The sequence below is a fragment of the Silene latifolia genome, chromosome 8 (genome assembly GCF_048544455.1).
Source record: "Silene latifolia isolate original U9 population chromosome 8, ASM4854445v1, whole genome shotgun sequence".
Taxonomy (NCBI): domain Eukaryota; kingdom Viridiplantae; phylum Streptophyta; class Magnoliopsida; order Caryophyllales; family Caryophyllaceae; genus Silene; species Silene latifolia.
This window is the reverse complement of record NC_133533.1, coordinates 33,164,998-33,182,991: the sequence shown is the minus strand read 5'-3', so window position 1 is coordinate 33,182,991 and position 17,994 is coordinate 33,164,998. Positions and strand designations below refer to the sequence as shown.

Below are 17,994 nucleotides of genomic sequence, written 5' to 3'. Positions count from 1 at the left end.
GAAGTAATATTTTACTGTCAACTGGTCCACACATATCGGTAATGATTGGCTGACTAGAGTTTGACATTACTGTCGTGCGACGGTGGTTATCAGTTGATCCCCTTAGGTCATACCTAAAGGGTAACACTCTTAATTGATTATTTAATTGATCGTATGACGATACGGGTTAGTTAAATTACTTAAAACTGACGGACGATTTTGAAAGTAATATTTACGTATCTCGTTTTAATTTGATTAAATAAGATACGGTCTAAGTAATCGAATTGTTTTATTACTTAGATGAAATTATTGTTTACGGATTGAAACAGAATGAATTGATTATTATAAATACAGAATGTTGTAATTTATGACTCGGGAACTCATTTCGGTACAAGTAATTATGAATTACTAGGTGAACTTTATAAGTGACATATTTTATTAGTATGTTGATTTTTAATTGTTAAAAATACATTTTATATTCATAATGTCATGGAACATGTTACATGTGACAAACTGACAAAATAATGTGTAAAATGGATTTCCCATTTTACACTATATGTACCGAAATTTAGGGTGTATTAGGATAAATATTGTGTTGATTAATTGAGTGGAAAACATAATCATTTAACCTAATACATAGCCACGCAAACCTAGTTGTTTGATACGTGCATTTTATATAGTCTTTTTAGGCCTTTTCATGCACGTATTTCCATGCTTTTATCGTAGTTTATGCTACGAAATGCCCCGAATAGGCTACTTTGGGTTATTTTGTCTTATTTGCAGGAATGAACCCAAAAGTAAAGAAATCGAGCCATTTATCGTCCGTTTTGCATGCATTTGGAGGAAGAGTGGATCTGGAGCGGAGATATTGCTTTCTTGGGATGCGTGAAGCTGTTTCGGGAGCTAAAAGGTCAAGTCAAAGTCAAACTAACGAGATTAATGAGCTGCTGAAGTCAAGATTCACTCGATCGAGTACTTAACTGGTCGATCGAGTGGTTTTAGGTCAAATAATCAGTCGATCGAGTACTTTAGTTGGTCGATCGAACTGTTTCATATATGGGTTTAGTCGATCGAGTGCTTCTTTTGGTCGATCGAGTGGTCCGAGCTTTGAATTGCTCGATCGAGTAGTTTAAAACCACTCGATCGAGTGGTTTATCCTACGGGCTTGGGCTTTTTAGGTTTATTTCCGTCACTAGGTTAAATAATTCCTATTTTCTTATAAATAGGAAGGTAGGACGTCAGTTGTACCTCTCTCCTTTTCTCGACGACACCACTTACGTTACTTTTACTGCTTCTACTTTGTTCCTCTATTCCGGATTTATTTCAGTAACATTTCTCTCCCTTTTCTCTTCTTATTTAATGTTTATTACTCTCTCTATCTTTATTCTTGCTTATTTAATTATGTCTAGCTAATTCCTTTAATATGTTAGGACTAGGGAAGCCGTGGTAGCAATATGTTAGGATCGACATGATTAGATTAGTTTTGCGATAAGAATTGTATTAAGCAATATAATTGTGATTAGGTTGAATGAATGCATGCAGGAGACCGATTTATTCAGTTACCCCCGACCTGGATCGAAAGATTGGAAGGGAAGACTTGCTTAATTACAATAGGTGATACCTAATTAGGGCGAAAGCTAAGTTAGGGAGACCCTAGGGTGATTAGAGACCGAAAGGGTATAATCGTAGGTTTAAGGACCGAAAGATGACGACCTCGCTCTTCTTATCAATAATTTAATCGAGTCAGTTGACCCGATAGTGTAGCTGCCACGGTAGACCGATTCCTAGCATATTTCTCTCTTTTATCTGATTTACCCTTGTATTTCTCCTTTATTTTATCTTATTCTTTTCCCTCTTGCTTTAATCTCTTTAGTCTAGTCAAAACATTTCAAACCCCCAATTGTGACATCAGACAGACCGAGTAGACAAGTGAATAGTGACCGCCTCCCTGTGGAGATCGACCCTACTTACCGCTGACTTCTGTTAGTAGTAGCTAGGTATTTTATTTTTGGTACAGAAACGACCGTATCAAACTTTGGCGCCGTTGCCGGGGAGGCAACTATTTATTTATTTGTTCAATTCTGCCGTTCTAATCTTTTTCTTTAGTGCTGTTTTGATAGGCCTTATAGGTTCTACCTAGACAGTTCTAGGTGAAAGATTTTCAAAGGGAAGGCTTGAGTACCTTTGACCCATCACCTATGTCCCATTATGTGGCGCAGCAGGTGATTTACTGCGGGAGATGTGGTGCTGCTGAGCACAATGCAGCTTTTTGCATGGCAGAAAATGACGCGGTCCACGAGTTCAAGCTTTGGGGACGAGTTAGTCATTCCACTGTAGTTGTGCCGCCGCATCTACCCTATCAACAAGGCTACCAAGAGCCTCAGTTTGTCTGGCCACCGCAACAAGATCCTCCTGATATACAGAAAGAAGAGATTGCGGAGCTGAAATCTTTGTTGGAGACACTTGCATTCCAAGTGCAAGATGATGATAGACGCACTTGTGCGCGATTTGATAAGCTCGAGTCTGACATAGCTCAGCTAGCTGCTGAGTCGGATAGTTGGCAACCAGAAGAGGTATACTTTACTGAGAGCGGTTTCTCCCATGAAGAAACCGTCTTTGCCCAATCCGAGGATGATTTTTATGACTCGGACGACGAATTTCTATCATATTTCAATAGTTTACACGAAGATTTCAGCGCTGTACAGGAAGAATCACTCGATCGAGTGACTTATATTAGTCGATCGAGTGAATTTCCAGAAGAAAGTTCTCGATCGAGTGATATTTCTACTCGATCGAGTGAAATGCAGGAGGAAAGTACTCGATCGAGTTATAATTCTGCTCGATCGAGTGAGTTGGCCAGCGAGAGCAATGATTTGTTACTTGGGTTCGTTTTAGACGACGATTTTGATGATGACAACGGTTATGGTGAGTCTCCCTTTTTCAAGGCCGAGCTGGATGCGCTTGAGGCTGAGATTTACGGGACGAATTCCACTGAGGAGGGTGACGAAAGGACAGCTGAGTTGGTATTTGCTTCTAGCACGGATGAGGTAATACATTCCTTTATCAGTGATTCCGACATTGAGAGCAACCTACCTGAGGTAATTAGCGATAATTTTATTATTGTTAATATTCAAAGTACGCTACCTCGTTTGACTCGTTCTATTTCTTTTAAAGCTATACCCCCTCCCATGTGGACGAATAAATTAGCGATTTTTCACCATCCTTGTCGTCTTAATTTTGTTAATTTGAAACGGGGCCCTAATTTATTGTCAATTGCTCCAGCGCTCCTATATTTTGTGGATAAATTTAGGAGCTCACATAGGAAATTTGTTAGGCTTAAACAGTTGAACATTTTATTTTCCTATTTTGCTATTCCACTGCGGTGCTACTTACATTTTTGTGTAGCACATGCGCAGTTGTATGATCTCATGCTGCGCGCTTTGAGTTGCTTTGATTCTGACTAATTAGAGAGGCTCGAAGAAAAAGAAGGTCGAGTTGGGACCTGACTGAAGCTAGCGCTACCCGGGAGGCAACCCGGAGAATTTATTTTTCATTTTATTTCATTTCAGTTGTAATAAATTGTTTTCATACCATAGACTATCTCAGTATGCTTGTTTAGTTAGTTTGCGGGCTGTTTTTATTTGCGTTTTGCAGGAATACACTGAGGATCACTCGATCGTGTACTTTTTGTACTCGATCGAGCACTTTTGCTGCTAAATCCTCTCGATCGAGCATTTATTTTACTCGATCGAGCACCTGCAAAGAGAGAACTACTCGATCGACCTAATTTCCTTTCGATCGAGTAGTTTTAGACGCCCAGATCACTCAATCGACTATTGTTCGACTGCTATCGAGTGTTATTGACTTGGATTTGCTTCCTGTGACGATATCTGAGCTATTTAGCGACCTCCCACGTTGCTGGGGAGGTCCCTTACTCGCGCAATCTTGTGAGCTTTCCGTATTTACTCTCTTTCTCTTTTAGTTTGCATTTCCTTTTCATATTTTAGTACAATGAGGCCATTGTACGGTTTGGTTTGGGGAGGTTATGCATCCATATCTGTGTCTGCATATTGTTTTTATTGCATTTCTGTTATCACGTTTATTGCATTCCCATTTACATTGTCCTTTATTTCTAAAATTTAAAACTCCATAAAAATTGAAAAATTGATAAAAATTCAAAAATTTCACGTTAATTTTAGCATATAGGTTGAGTCGGAACGGTAGATTTTAATGATGAAATTGCACTATAAATTGTCTTTTTGCTTAAGCCTTGCATTGAACTGTTATCTTTTAGCTATGTCTTTTGCATATCTACGAGTTTATGTTAAAATTTAGCTGGACGAATAGACTTGACCTGAAATTTTGGCAACCTACTTATAAATTCTAAGGATTAGAGCCTTATAAACTGGTGTCATTTGTGACCAGTTTCATGTAGGATTGTGAGTAGTTACTCCTTGCATATCATGTATCATCAATTTGCACATATATGAAATTCAATTGCTTTTTGCCTGCATACATTCGGGTTAGTGGTTGTTGTCACGTGCAGGGAGGTGCTTACATTTCCCCTTTTTTTCATTTTTACCCATAAACTCCACATTAGCCAAATTTGCCTGTTGACCCTTAGCTACATTCCAAATTTAGCCTGCCTTATCAAGCTAGTTTAGTGTATGTTTTGCGGTATATATTTTATTGTGCCAAATTTGGCTCATATCGTATTGATTCGGAGTTGGTAATTTATGAAGAAAGGGAGGATGATGAAAAAAAAAACGTGAAAAATGAAAAAAAAAAGGAATTCGAAAAAAAAACAGGAAAAGAAAAGAAAAAAGAAGAAACCGAAAAAAAATAGAAAAAAAAAGATGTTGTTTGATGAGACGGTTTCACTCCTATGCTTTATTTACATTTATTGAGGAGTATTTTCAGTTCGGTTTGGTGAGTTTTGTGCCAAATGAAGGGCATATGTGCTTAATTCATAATTGAGTTGGAAATGGATGTTGTCATATGGTTTTGTTTAGATACTAGCTTGATCACCTATACCTCCACATTCCCATAAATGTTTTGCCTTTTCTTACCCATTGCCTCACTTTACCATATTTTTGTAAGCCCTCGGCTGTGACAAGACCTTGATTGGTTGGAATGTATATATGGTAGCTAGAATTGTCTATCATATTAGTTGCATGCATGTTTATGTGGGTCGTAGTCTAGGTGAGCGACTATTTTTCTTTCTCTCTTATATATATATGTTAACCCTTTGCTTCATGAGAGAAGAGTGACCCGTGAGAGTCCATTATTAAAGGTCTTGAAAGGTCGATGGTTCAGCTTTATTATAAACATCTTACAACTCGTTTGCATTTGACTGTTTGCTATAAGTGTTAGTTTTCTTGCATTAAATTGGTTTAAGTGGCCATTTGAAGCTAGCTCTGAGTTATCTTTTCCGTTCCATTAGTTTGCATTTAGTTTACTCGAGGACGAGTAAAGGTTTGGTTTGGGGAGATTTGATACGTGCATTTTATATAGTCTTTTTAGGCCTTTTCATGCATGTATTTCCATGCTTTTATCGTAATTTATGCTACGAAATGCCCCGAATAAGCTACTTTAGGTTATTTTGTCTTATTTGCAGGAATGAACCCAAAAGTAATGAAATCGAGCCATTTATCGTCCGTTTTGCATGCATTTGGAGGAAGAGTGGATCTGGAGCGGAGATATTGCTTTCTTGGGATGCGTGAAGCTGTTTCGGGAGCTAAAAGGACAAGTCAAAGTCAAACTAACGAGATTAATGAGCTGCTGAAGTCAAGATTCACTCGATCGAGTACTTAACTGGTCGATCGAGTGGTTTTAGGTCAAATAATCAGTCGATCGAGTACTTTAGTTGGTCGATCGAACTGTTTCATATATGGGTTTAGTCGATCGAGTGCTTCTTTTGGTCGATCGAGTGGTCTGAGCTTTGAATTGCTCGATCGAGTAGTTTAAAACCACTCGATCGAGTGGTTTATCCTACGGGCTTGGGCTTTTTAGGTTTATTTCCATCATTACGTTAAATAATTCCTATTTTCTTATAAATAGTAAGGTAGGACGTCAGTTGTACCTCTCTCCTTTTCTCGACGACACCACTTACGTTACTTTTACTGCTTCTACTTTGTTCCTCTATTCCGGATTTATTTCAGTAACATTTCTCTCCCTTTTCTCTTCTTATTTAATGTTTATTACTCTCTCTCTCTTTATTCTTGCTTATTTAATTATGTCTAGCTAATTCCTTTAATATGTTAGGACTAGGGAAGCAGTGATGCGTGTCTAATATATGATGTTTTACACCCTATTTTACACGCATTTCAGAGCTCAATTGAGTAGTTTATGCTACTATTTCCCTTGTTTCGTGTATTTCTTCCTTTTCTTGTGATTTCGTAGGAATATGAAGATTTCAGCGGAAAATAAGCCGAATCCGTCCCTAAGTACTTAGCATTGCATTTGACATGGAGTATTGACTCGAGGAATGAGCTTGGTGCGCGTTTCAAGGCCTAAAGATAGCAAAAGCAAGGGTGCGTACGCGTTTAACAAGCAAAGAAGCATTTCACGATATTGCAGCCTCATTCAGATGGCTATATCTCGAGTTATAGAGCAGATAATCGAGTGATTCCAATTGGAGGTGAAAGCTTATCCTCTTAGCTTTCCAACGCCGCGTATAACGCCTGATTTGACCAAGTAACGAAGAAATGGCAGCTATTTCAAGATCGGTGCGCGCTGCAGGAATCGTGAGAATGCAATTCTGTACAGGGCCTGTGGTCGATCGACTTACCTAAGTGGTCGATCGACCACCACGCGAGCTGATACGCAGATTTAAAAGAACGAGAATTAAAGGATTTTAATCTAAGCCCATTTGTAATTAGGTTTGGAGGAGGAGTTACGTGATATTTCCTATATAACTAATTCTTCCTCATCAGTTTCAGCATCATCAAGTTTTAGGAATTAATTAGGGTTCATATTAAAAGATTGTTTTAGTTTAATTCTCCGTCAATAAAGTTTATTTTCCGCACTTGGTTTTGGTATTTCCTATTCAATCCTCCCTACGGTATTCTTCGGTTCCTTCTGTTCAGTTTATTGCTTTAATTCCTCCGTAGTTAGAATTGTTAGCTTAGATTTCCCAAAGCCATATTATTGTTTTATGTTATTCATTTGCTTAGTTAATATAAATATGCAATCGTTAGCTTTATTAGTCAATTTCATTGTTGTTATTATCGTTGTTATGTCTAGCTAAATCAACCCCACCATTTGAGATGTAGGGGATCTATGGCGTAGATGGCATTAGAATAGGTGACCCGCATTAGGGCTTGGTCGATCGATGGCTTCTCCTGGTCGACCGATCGAGTTAATTAGTCGATCGATCAGGGTACCGGTCAATCGACTGACTTCGTGTTTGATTAGCATTGTTTGATTCGTTAAGTGCACTATTTAGCAATGAGACCGAGAGGAGACTTGTTAGATGCTTAGTTTTGACCGACCCGTAGATCGAGAGATAGGGAAGGGCATTAATTAACGAATTAAGACGACTAGATTGCTGAGATCGAGAGGTAATGTAATTTAGGCTTTAAGAATCACTTTTCAGGGCGAGAGCTAGTATTTGTGAGACTTAGGGACTGGTAGCATAGGCCGAAAGGAGCTACTAGTTAACTTGGACCGAAAGGACTTGTTTTACCCATCCTACACGACTGTATTTCGGACTTACCTAGGATTATGTGCCATCGCAGCTATAGTGAACCGACCGTCTTAGCATTCCTTTCATCGTTGTTTGCATCCTTATTTACTTTTATTTATTTATTTATTTTATGTTATTAGTTTTAGAATCAACTCAAACCAAAACCCCCACAACTGTTACCGATAGACTGAAACAAAAGCAACTATAACTCCCCCGCCTCTCTGTGGTTCGACCTCGTTACCACTAGCCTAGGTTAGTCTTAATAGGAAATTATAAATATTATTTTTGGTACTCACAACGACGGGTATCAAATTTTGGCGTGTTGTTGGGGAGGCAGCGCTAGTTGTAGTTGTTTTTCATTTTAGTCTATTTTTTCGCCTCAAGGGAAGACTGAGTACCTTGAGGCAGTTCTTACCATCTTCTTTAGTGTTGTTTTGTTAGGTCCTACAGGTCCTATCTGCAGCACTTCAGAAGGATCCACACATGTTCCATTCTCAAGAGCAGCAGGTTCCATTTTGTGGGAGATGCGGCGGAGCGGGACACACATCTGATGCATGCGGGCACCCTAAGGAGAAGATGTTTGCTTTTCATCAACTTCAGCTTGACAATTCGTATAATTACGCTCCTGCTTCACCGCATCAACCATATGAGCCTCCTTATGAAGCCCCACCACCATCCACTCCGTCACAGCAAGAGTTGAAAAACGAAGTTGCGAGTTGACGAGTCTAGTCTGTTGCTTATGGTGGGGGGGTACAGAAAAGCAATGCGGCGAATCAGGTCTTAATCGCGAAGGCGATATCTCATATTGCAACATTGGATCAAAATGCATTTGAGATACCAAGTCGGTTTCACTCTACGAATCGGCGTATTGAGACCGTACATGCAATGACGCTGAGGAGCGGGTCCGCTCTCGATGAACCCGAGAAAGCCGCTTGAAAAAGGGAAGAAGAAAAAGGGCGAGAAAAAGATGATCGCGAGTAATCACGGTCGATCGACCACATCACCGGATCGATCGACCGATCCAACATACAAGCGAGCTCATCGTTTCTGTAGAAGTCGGGATCGATCGATCGACATGCATGGTCGATCGACTGACGACGCTGCTGTAGGTGAGTCTTTTCGTCCTCCAATGCCAGACAACTTAAGGGATCACTTATTTCGGGGTACGACAACTCCGAATTCATTGAGGCACGACCCGAGTACTGATGGGTCAGTCTCGGTTCCCAAGTATGACCCGATGTCGATTAATGGGTCATATCTGAGACGGTCTGAGGAAGGTTCGAGCTTCAACAAAGAGAAAGTGGTGGATCTTCAGCCTAAGTCCACCGATGCCGGTGTGAGAGACCTAGAGGAGAGGGCTAAGCTACTTCTGACAGGCCCATATCCAGAGAGGCTAGTACCAACGAAGGATGAGGTATATTTTGAAAAATTTAAAAATGTCATTCATGGACTTAATGTGCAAGTACATTTTCTTGAGTTGGTAAATCAAGTTCCCGCTTACATGAAATTCATGAAGCAGCTTTTAAATAAAAAGCGGAAACTTGATAGGGTCGAGTCTGTTAATTTAATCAAGAATCTAGCTCTTATTTGACTCGCTTCGCCCCACACAAGTTAGCTGACCCGGGTAGTTTTTCAGTCCCTTGTAATATTGGTACCTTCTCAATTGAGAAGGCATTATGTGATTTAGGGGCTAGTATTAGTGTCATGCCTTTGAGTCTTGCTAGGAGATTAAGATTGACTAGATTTGCGGTCACTAATATGACAGTGCAAATGGCTGATCGTTCTGCGGTCCAGCCTATAGGAGTCTTAGAAGACATTCTGTGCAAATAGGAAAGTTTTTCTTCCTGTTGACTTCGTTGTACTAGATATACCCGAGGATGCTCATATTCCTATCATTTTGGGTAGACCCTTTACACACCGCTTGGTGCGATTATTGATGTTGGCTCGGGGACACCGACCTTTAAAGTAGGGAAGCGAGTCCATTAGTTTTACCAGGACTTATAGGAAGAAAGATGCTATGTGTCTGTGACTTGTAATGCGATTTCTACTCGTAAGTCTTATGTTGTCATTATCGACACTCCTACTCCCTTACTGTACCTATTCCTGTTATGACACCTCCGCCCCAGATTGGGAGCAAATTGGAGGAAGATTCTTCCGTTTTGAGTATTGCAGGAAATGGTTTGGGGAAGGAGGAACCGCTAATCGCTCCAGCTGTGAAGGAGCCCATTGTTCAAAGAGGCGGTCTAGGATGTCTTAGTTATGGCACGGACGAGGAGCCAGATGAGGAGCCCAAGAAGAAGGAGCCAGTCAAAATTTCGGAGTCGGATATTGAGTGTGAGAAACTAGAAGATGATGGCCATACTTGGGAAGATGCTAGAGATGATCCGTTGAGTATTCCAGGCGGAGTCGAGTGGAGCTCAGCTTCTGAGATGAGCACTGCGGAAGCTACTTCATGTAGACAGAAGCCTTGGTCGGAGATTTTCCGCAGTTTTCATTGATCCATTCGTTTTTTTTTACCTTTTTAAGACAATTTATCGCTTTTAGACTATTTATCGATTTTCGTGTGCGCGAGACTTCGCATTTTGATTGGTTTGTTTAGGATTTTAATACTTTAGACTTTTACTTTGGGTTTGCGCAATTTTGGGCGCGTTATTATGTGCTTTAGCAGGTTGAAGACCATATTAGCTCTCTTTATTGAGCTAATTAGACGAAATCAGAAAGTTACAGCAGTTATTCCAGTCGATCGACTGGCTAGTATGGTCGATCGACTGAGCTGCGATCTCAGGAGACATTTGTTCACTGGTCGATCGATCGGGTGATGTGGTCGATCGACCATGTTCGCTGCTGTACCTATTTTCGATCATTCCCCTGCTGTGTTTGATCGTTTTGCGGAATTGAGGGAGTCTTCCCTCCACTTTATTTTCCGTCTTATTTCTGATTTCTTCTATTTTTCATTTTTGCACATAATTTTACCGTTCATAATTGTTTTCTCGTTTTAGACGCGGTATCTTTTGTTTGTCTTTTCAGGTACTTATTGGTAGCATCTTGCTAGCTCTTTGAAACCTCCTAGCTCACGCTGGTTTGGGAGGTTTCCTTTTTTTCGCGCTTAAAGTCTTGTAAGTTTCCGAGTCTTTATTTCATGTCATATTTATTTATTTCGCAAATTCCCGTTTCTCTTTTCTTTCATTACATGATTTTGCACAATGGGGACATTGTGCGATTTGGTTTTTTTTTTTTTTTTTGGTGAAATGTAAGTTCTCATTAGAAACAAAGTAGTCTATTACAAACTACTCACACCCATTAACTTAAACACAACTACATTACATCATTGACAAATCAAATTGTTGTACTCTAAGCTGAACTAGACTCATGATTTGCTCAATGACAACACGAGGATTACATAGAGTCGCATTCAGTCTAGCATTATTCCTTTGCTGCCATATGTGATAGTAAACCGCCATGACAGCACACAAACTAGTCTTCTTCTGAATATCAGACCATCTCCTCCTGCCAATCCATATGAGAGCATTACCAACCGGCACAGGAATCTGGAGTCTCAGACAGACACCCGTGAGTATAAGCTGTCCATACTGACAGTGTTGCATTAAATGAACCACGGTCTCCTGAGTAGTATTACAAATGCAGCAAATATCATCAGTTGAAACCCCATGGCGAAACAGTTTATCTTTGACATTGAGTGCATTCTTGAAGATTAACCAGCAATGAAAGCTATGCTTTGCTAAGCTCCATTTATGCCAAAGCAGTTTTGCCCAACCAACCTTCTGCTCCCTGTGTCTCAGCCACTCATAGCCTGAGCTGACATTATATCCACCTCCATTAGCAAGCCAATTACCAGACGAATAACCAGGTTGAAAGATATCACGAACCTTACAAATGGCTTTCCAATTGCCACTCATATGGCTCTTAGGAGAATAAGAGTCCCAATCACTCCCTTTCATATAAACTTGGTGGATCCATTTAACCCAAAGATTATCAGGCTTGCTATACACCCACCAAACAAGCTTACCCACTGTGGCAATGTTCCAGGTCTGACTATACCGAATGCCCAGCCCACCTTCAGTCTTGGGTAGACATACCTGTTGCCAAGCTACCAGAGGGGACCTCATATACTCACTGGTCCCATCCCACATATAATTGCGACAAATGTTATCAATTTTCCTCAACACACATTTGGGAATAAGAAAGATATTAGACCAATAAGTATAGAGTGAAACTAACACAGACTTCACGATCACCAACCTACCAGCATATGACAACTTCCTAGCACCCAATGCTCTGATCTTTTCAACAATCTTTTCAACCAGAACATTACAATCTTTGCTAGTAAGCTCCGCCGGTGATTATAGGAACCCCTAAGTATTTAAAGGGGAGCGTCCCTTCCACACACCCAGATAGAGCAATTATGTGATCCCTTGTAGCTCTTTGCACACCATTAAAATACACATTGGACTTCTGCTTATTCATTTGTAGGCCAGAGGAGCAAGCAAAAGTGGCAAACGATCTAAGAAGAACCACAATGGATTCAGTATCCCCACGGGAGAACAAGAGAAGGTCATCAGCGAACATAAGATGACTAAGCCTCATTTTCCCACATAAAGAGTGGAACTTAAAATCCAGCACATCAGTGGAGAACTGTAATATTCTTGAAAGGTATTCCATAGCAATGGTGAATAAAAGTGGAGACAAAGGATCCCCTTGACGCAATCCTTTTTGTCCTTTGAAAAAGCCAAAAGGCTCACCATTCAAGGCAATAGAATAAGAAGCAGTGGAGACACATTCCATGATAAGCTTAATGAAATGGGAGGGAAAATTAAGAGCCTGCATCATCTGCTCCAAGAAGCTCCAATTAACTGAGTCATAGGCCTTCATCAAATCAACTTTGATTAGGCACCTGGGTGATACACCTGCCCTATTGTAAAGTCTAATAATATCCTGACAAACCAGAATATTTTCCACGATGTTTCTGTCTTTGATGAAGCCCCCCTGGTTAGGGCTAATAATAGAAGGAAGAATCCTTGCCAGTCTATTACACAACAACTTTGAAATAACCTTGTACACGACATTGCAACAAGAGATTGGTCTGAACTGAGTAACATTAGCAGGGATAGCAACCTTAGGAATCAAAGTCACCATTGTATGATTAACTTGCTTGAGAAGCTTACCAGTCTTGAAAAAATCAGAAACAGCAGTACACAAGTCAGGCCCCACTACACTCCATGCATCCTTAAAGAAAGCACTAGAATACCCGTCAGGACCAGGAGCTTTATGGCTAGGGATAGAGAAAACCACATCTCTAATCTCTTGGGTAGTGATTGGGGACATGAGTACACTCCACTGGTCATGACAGCAAACCGTACCCCTCTGAACCACCTGGACATTTATAGGTCTAACCTCGTCAGATCTCCCTAATAAATTCTGGTAGAAGTTTAGGAATGCCTGCTGGATTTGGCCTGTATCAGTAACCCAATTCCCATGTTCATCAGCAATACGAAGGACTTTATTTCTGACCTGCCTACCCTTAATATAAGTATGGAACATTTTTGAGTTGGAGTCACCTTCACACAACCAAGTAGCTTTGGACTTCTGCAGAAGAAAACTATCACTAGCTGCCTGCAGCTCTCTATACTCCTTGGCTGCATGAATCTCCTTGTTAATGAGGTCAGGATCACTAGGCGCATTTCTCAGTTGCAATTGAATGGATTCCAAATTTTGCCAAGCTCTGACAGCATTGTTTTCAATATCAGCAAATAAAGATTGATTAAGCTGCTTCAAAGGTTGCTTAAGTAACTTCAGTCTCCTTACCACCTTAAACATAGGAGTACCATGTATACCCAAACTCCATGCTTCATGAACACAAGGTAAAAACTGATCAACTGTACTCCACATATTGAAATATTTGAAGTTCCTTTTCTTCATAGGACTGGTACTGTGATTCTGAAGGAGGCAGGGGGTATGGTCAAAAGAGCCCTCCACTAAGAAATGGGCATAAGTGTCCCCATTCTGAGCTAGCCACTCCTGATTGACCAAAACCCTATTCAGTCTACTATAAACTCGTGTGCTGGGTTCTTGCTTATTGTTCCACGTAAAATAGGACCCCATAGCTGCTATATCAAGAACACCACACATATCAACACAATTTTGGAAGTCAGTCATCTCCTCATCAGTAGTCTGACCTCCTAATCTTTCAGCAGGTACAAGCACAGTATTAAAGTCCCCACATATTATCCAGGGATGCTGAATCAAACTAGCAAAGCCACACAACTTAGCCCATAACTCCTTCCTTTCATGGACGTCATTGAATGCATAAATCATAGTAAGGTAAAAAGAAGAGCCAGTAGCAATCTCATCCACAAACATGTGAATAAATTGAGCATTATACTCAATAAACTGAATTTTATAAAGATTAGGCTTCCAGAGGATCCATACTCTCCCCCCAGGATGCCATTGAGTATTAGTGGATATACACCAACCATCACACACATCACTTCTGATTCTATTTAGAGACGAAGGTTTAACCTTCGTCTCAAGGAGGCCAAACAATCCTACACTATGATGATGTAAGAACCATTTAATGTATTTCTGTTTGGAAGGACTGTTTAGCCCCCTAACGTTCCAAAAGCCTAACATGATGCCCCCCCCCCCTCTCAGGGGGTAAGACAGGAATCCCAATACCCACTCTTGGTGTTGCATTATTCAAAGCCTCCAAAAAAGATTGATTCCCAAATTTAGCAGAGCTAAATCCCTTGTCTATGAGCTCCTGTCTACTCAATCTAATAACGGGTCTTGCAGGAGTAGCCACACGAGCAGTCCCACTGCCCATTCCAGATTTCTGATGAGTAACAGGGGTATAAACTGGGGATGGTTTAGAAACAGGTTTAGAAGAAGCTACAGGAGGCCTAGGAGTAGCCTGAACTGTAGGCTTAGGTGGTACCTGGTGCTTAGGTTGCCACCTCTGAACCACCTTCTGCTTTGGTTTTGGCTTACTCTTACCTTTGACACATGCTGGGCTCTCATGTCCAATGCCCTTACACACATGACAAAGGATAGGGTTCCATTCAGCTTCAACCTTAATCACCACAATCTGTCCCTCTTCATCCAAAAACTTCACCTCACCCAGGACCGGTTTACCAAATGGCACATCAATCATAACACGGGCACACCCCAGCCGAGTTCTATCAGTAGTAGGACCATCACATTTCACAAACTCCCCCAGTAGACCAGCAATTCTAGGTATACACTTACCCCAGAATTTGAGAGGGAGATTCATCAACTTAACCCAGACAGGCACAACGTTCACCTCAGCCTTAGTTAAAGTTTCCTGTTCAGACCAAGGACGCACTACCAGTGGCTTGTTATCAAACAGGAAATGACCCTGCTGTAACACAGCCTCCTGGTCTGCTTTCTTCCCAAACCTGACCAGAAAAACTCCACTAGGGAAAAACGAAACTCTATCAATCTTATAATCTTCCCAGAGACGGTAGATAAAATCCTCTACCACATCCCAGGGAGGGTTTGCACCAAGTATATAGCAGATGACAGAATGCTTCCAAAATTCAAGCTCAGGTTTGACATCAGCAGCAGAAAATTGGAGCATACCTGTAGGTTCCTCTTCAATGGTTTCAAGAGATTGCTTATTCTTCCCCCTATTCTGAACAATCCATTCTTCAGTTTCCTCATCTGCAATAAGATCATCCAAATCAAGCGGCTCGAGATCAACCGGGTTGGATACTATCTTGATGCCAGACGACGATGGCCTTGCCAAAGAGAAATCAAGAGGAGAATATCTGTTTTTGTGAGAATTTTTTTGATTTTTTGTGGACGATGATGAATTTTTTGCAATCGTCATTACTAACCCTAATTTTTAGGAATTTTCTGCGTTTTTCGCTTTCTCTTTTGTGCGATTTGGTTTGGGGAAGGGTCTTGCGTCGCATTTCATTTTCTTGCATTCACGTTTACATTATTACCTTGCATTGTTTTTTTCATTTCCATATATATACAAGAATTCCAAAAAAATTGAAAAATTTCAAAAATTTCAAAAATTGCACGTTTATTTTAAGCATATAGGTCGAGTCGGAATGGTAGTATTTCCATGATGATTTAGCATTTGCAACTATTTTCGCCTGAGCCTTGCTAATTGACATGTTATTAGTAGAATCATATATGCATAGTCTACGAGTTTTCGTTAAATTTCTTGCTGAACTTGAGACTTGACTTAGATTTTTGGCAAACTACTTATATTTTCTGAGGTTTAGAGCTTATAACTGGCGACATTCATGACCAGTTTATCTAGGATTGCGAGTAGTTACTCCTTATGAGGCATGTCATATCATTTTGCATAAATATGAACTTAATCTACTTAATACCTGTATGCATTCGGTTTGTGGTTTTGCTGACACATGTGGTAGAGGTTTCCCTTTTCTTATTTTGCCCATGAACCCCTCATAGCCAAATTTAGCCTCTTTTGTCCCATAAACTACAGTCTAAAATTAGCCTACCTTATCCGAGCTAGTACTTGTATTTGTGGGAATGATTTATTGCAAATTTGGTTATATGCTCATTTTGAGATGATGTTGGGAAGATGAAAGAAAAAGGAAAGAAAGAAAAAAAGAGAAAAAAAAAGAGAAAAAAAAAATGATTCGAAAAAGAAAAAAAAATAAGTGTGCCTACTGTAGAATCCGGTCGATCGACTGCTTCTTATGGTCGATCGACTGCAGCCCGAGAAAAAGAAAGAAAAAATCACATGTTTCAATTATTATGATTTGGTGATTTCCACTCCCATGTTATCATCTATATTCTTTGGGGAGTCAATTTTATGGAGGTTGTGAGCTTTGTGCCCTGAATTGGCACCGTTTTGTAACATTTACATTGAGTTTGAAGTTGGGATTCGCTTATAGTTTGGATTGAAGTTACTAGCTTGGCTTATTACTCCTCATATCCAAATTCATTTTAGCCCCTTCTTACCCTTTACCTCACATATCCATATATACCTCGGCATGTGTCATGGTCATTTGTTTGGTTGGAATGCATATGTACGGTTGTAGAGATTATTTTCATATTAGACTGCAGGCATGTTTTTATAGGTCGTAGTTAGGTGAGTGTCACTACAATATTGCTTCTTTCTATCTTTACATTTCTCACCTGTATTTATTGAGTGATATGAGCGACCCGTGAGAGTCCGATTTGATAAGTCTCTATGGTTGACGGTTCAGCAGTTCTTAACGACTACATAACTCGTTTGCATGATTCATATTGCTAATTGATTGTTAGTTGTTGCATTAAACTGGTTTAGGCTTTACATGTTGCATTTCGCTCTGAGATTGAACTCGTTCCATTAGGTTTTAGGATCGAGTCTAGTTCTTGCTTGGGGACAAGCAAGGGTTTGGTTTGGGGAAGTTTGATGCGTGTCTAATATATGATGTTTTACACCCTATTTTACACGCATTTCAGAGCTCAATTGAGTAGTTTATGCTACTATTTCCCTTGTTTCGTGTATTTCTTCCTTTTCTTGTGATTTCGTAGGAATATGAAGATTTCAGCGAAAAATAAGCCAAATCCGTCCCTAAGTACTTAGCATTGCATTTGACATGGAGTATTGACTCGAGGAATGAGCTTGGTGCGCGTTTCAAGGCCTAAAGATAGCAAAAGCAAGGGTGCGTACGCGTTTAACAAGCAAAGAAGCATTTCACGATATTGCAGCCTCATTCAGATGGCTATATCTCGAGTTATAGAGCAGATAATCGAGTGATTCCAATTGGAGGTGAAAGCTTATCCTCTTAGATTTCCAACGCCGCGTATAACGCCTGATTTGACCAAGTAACGAAGAAATGGCAGCTATTTCAAGATCGGTGCGCGCTGCAGGAATCGTGAGAATGCAATTCTGTACAGGGCCTGTGGTCGATCGACTTACCTAAGTTGTCGATCGACCACCACGCGAGCTGATACGCAGATTTAAAAGAACGAGAATTAAAGGATTTTAATCTAAGCCCATTTGTAATTAGGTTTGGAGGAGGAGTTACGTGATATTTCCTATATAACTAATTCTTCCTCATCGGTTCAAAAACATCATCAAGTTTTAGGAATTAATTAGGGTTCATATTAAAAGATTGTTTTAGTTTAATTCTCCGTCAATAAATTTTATTTTCCGCACTTGGTTTTGGTATTTCCTATTCAATCCTCCCTACGGTATTCTTCGGTTCCTTCTGTTCAGTTTATTGCTTTAATTCCTCCGTAGTTAGAATTGTTAGCTTAGATTTCCCAAAGCCATATTATTGTTTTATGTTATTCATTTGCTTAGTTAATATAAATAT

The 17,994-nt window shown here is 40.1% G+C and overlaps 1 protein-coding gene across 1 annotated transcript; it reads right to left on the bottom strand.

The window, feature by feature from the left end:
- Positions 1-10,986: 10,986 nt before the first annotated feature.
- On the bottom strand, positions 10,987-15,533 carry LOC141595006 (uncharacterized). Its single transcript, XM_074414983.1, has 3 exons — positions 14,360-15,533; positions 12,075-14,229; positions 10,987-11,962 (listed from the first exon to the last, which is right to left on the bottom strand). Exons 1-3 carry the CDS (start codon positions 15,531-15,533, stop codon positions 10,987-10,989), a joined length of 4,305 nt encoding a protein of 1,434 aa, XP_074271084.1.
- Between the last annotated feature and the right edge of the window lie 2,461 nt (positions 15,534-17,994).

Excerpts from the sequence above, each read along its gene's own strand:
- LOC141595006 (XM_074414983.1), bottom strand. The coding sequence starts at position 15,533 with ATGACGATTGCAAAAAATTCATCATCGTCCACAAAAAATCAAAAAAAT. Across the intron at positions 14,230-14,359 it reads TAATGCAACACCAAGAGTGG|GATTGTTTGGCCTCCTTGAG; the intron begins GTATTGGGATTC and ends ATCATAGTGTAG. Across the intron at positions 11,963-12,074 it reads CACATAATTGCTCTATCTGG|AGCATTGGGTGCTAGGAAGT; the intron begins GTGTGTGGAAGG and ends TGAAAAGATCAG.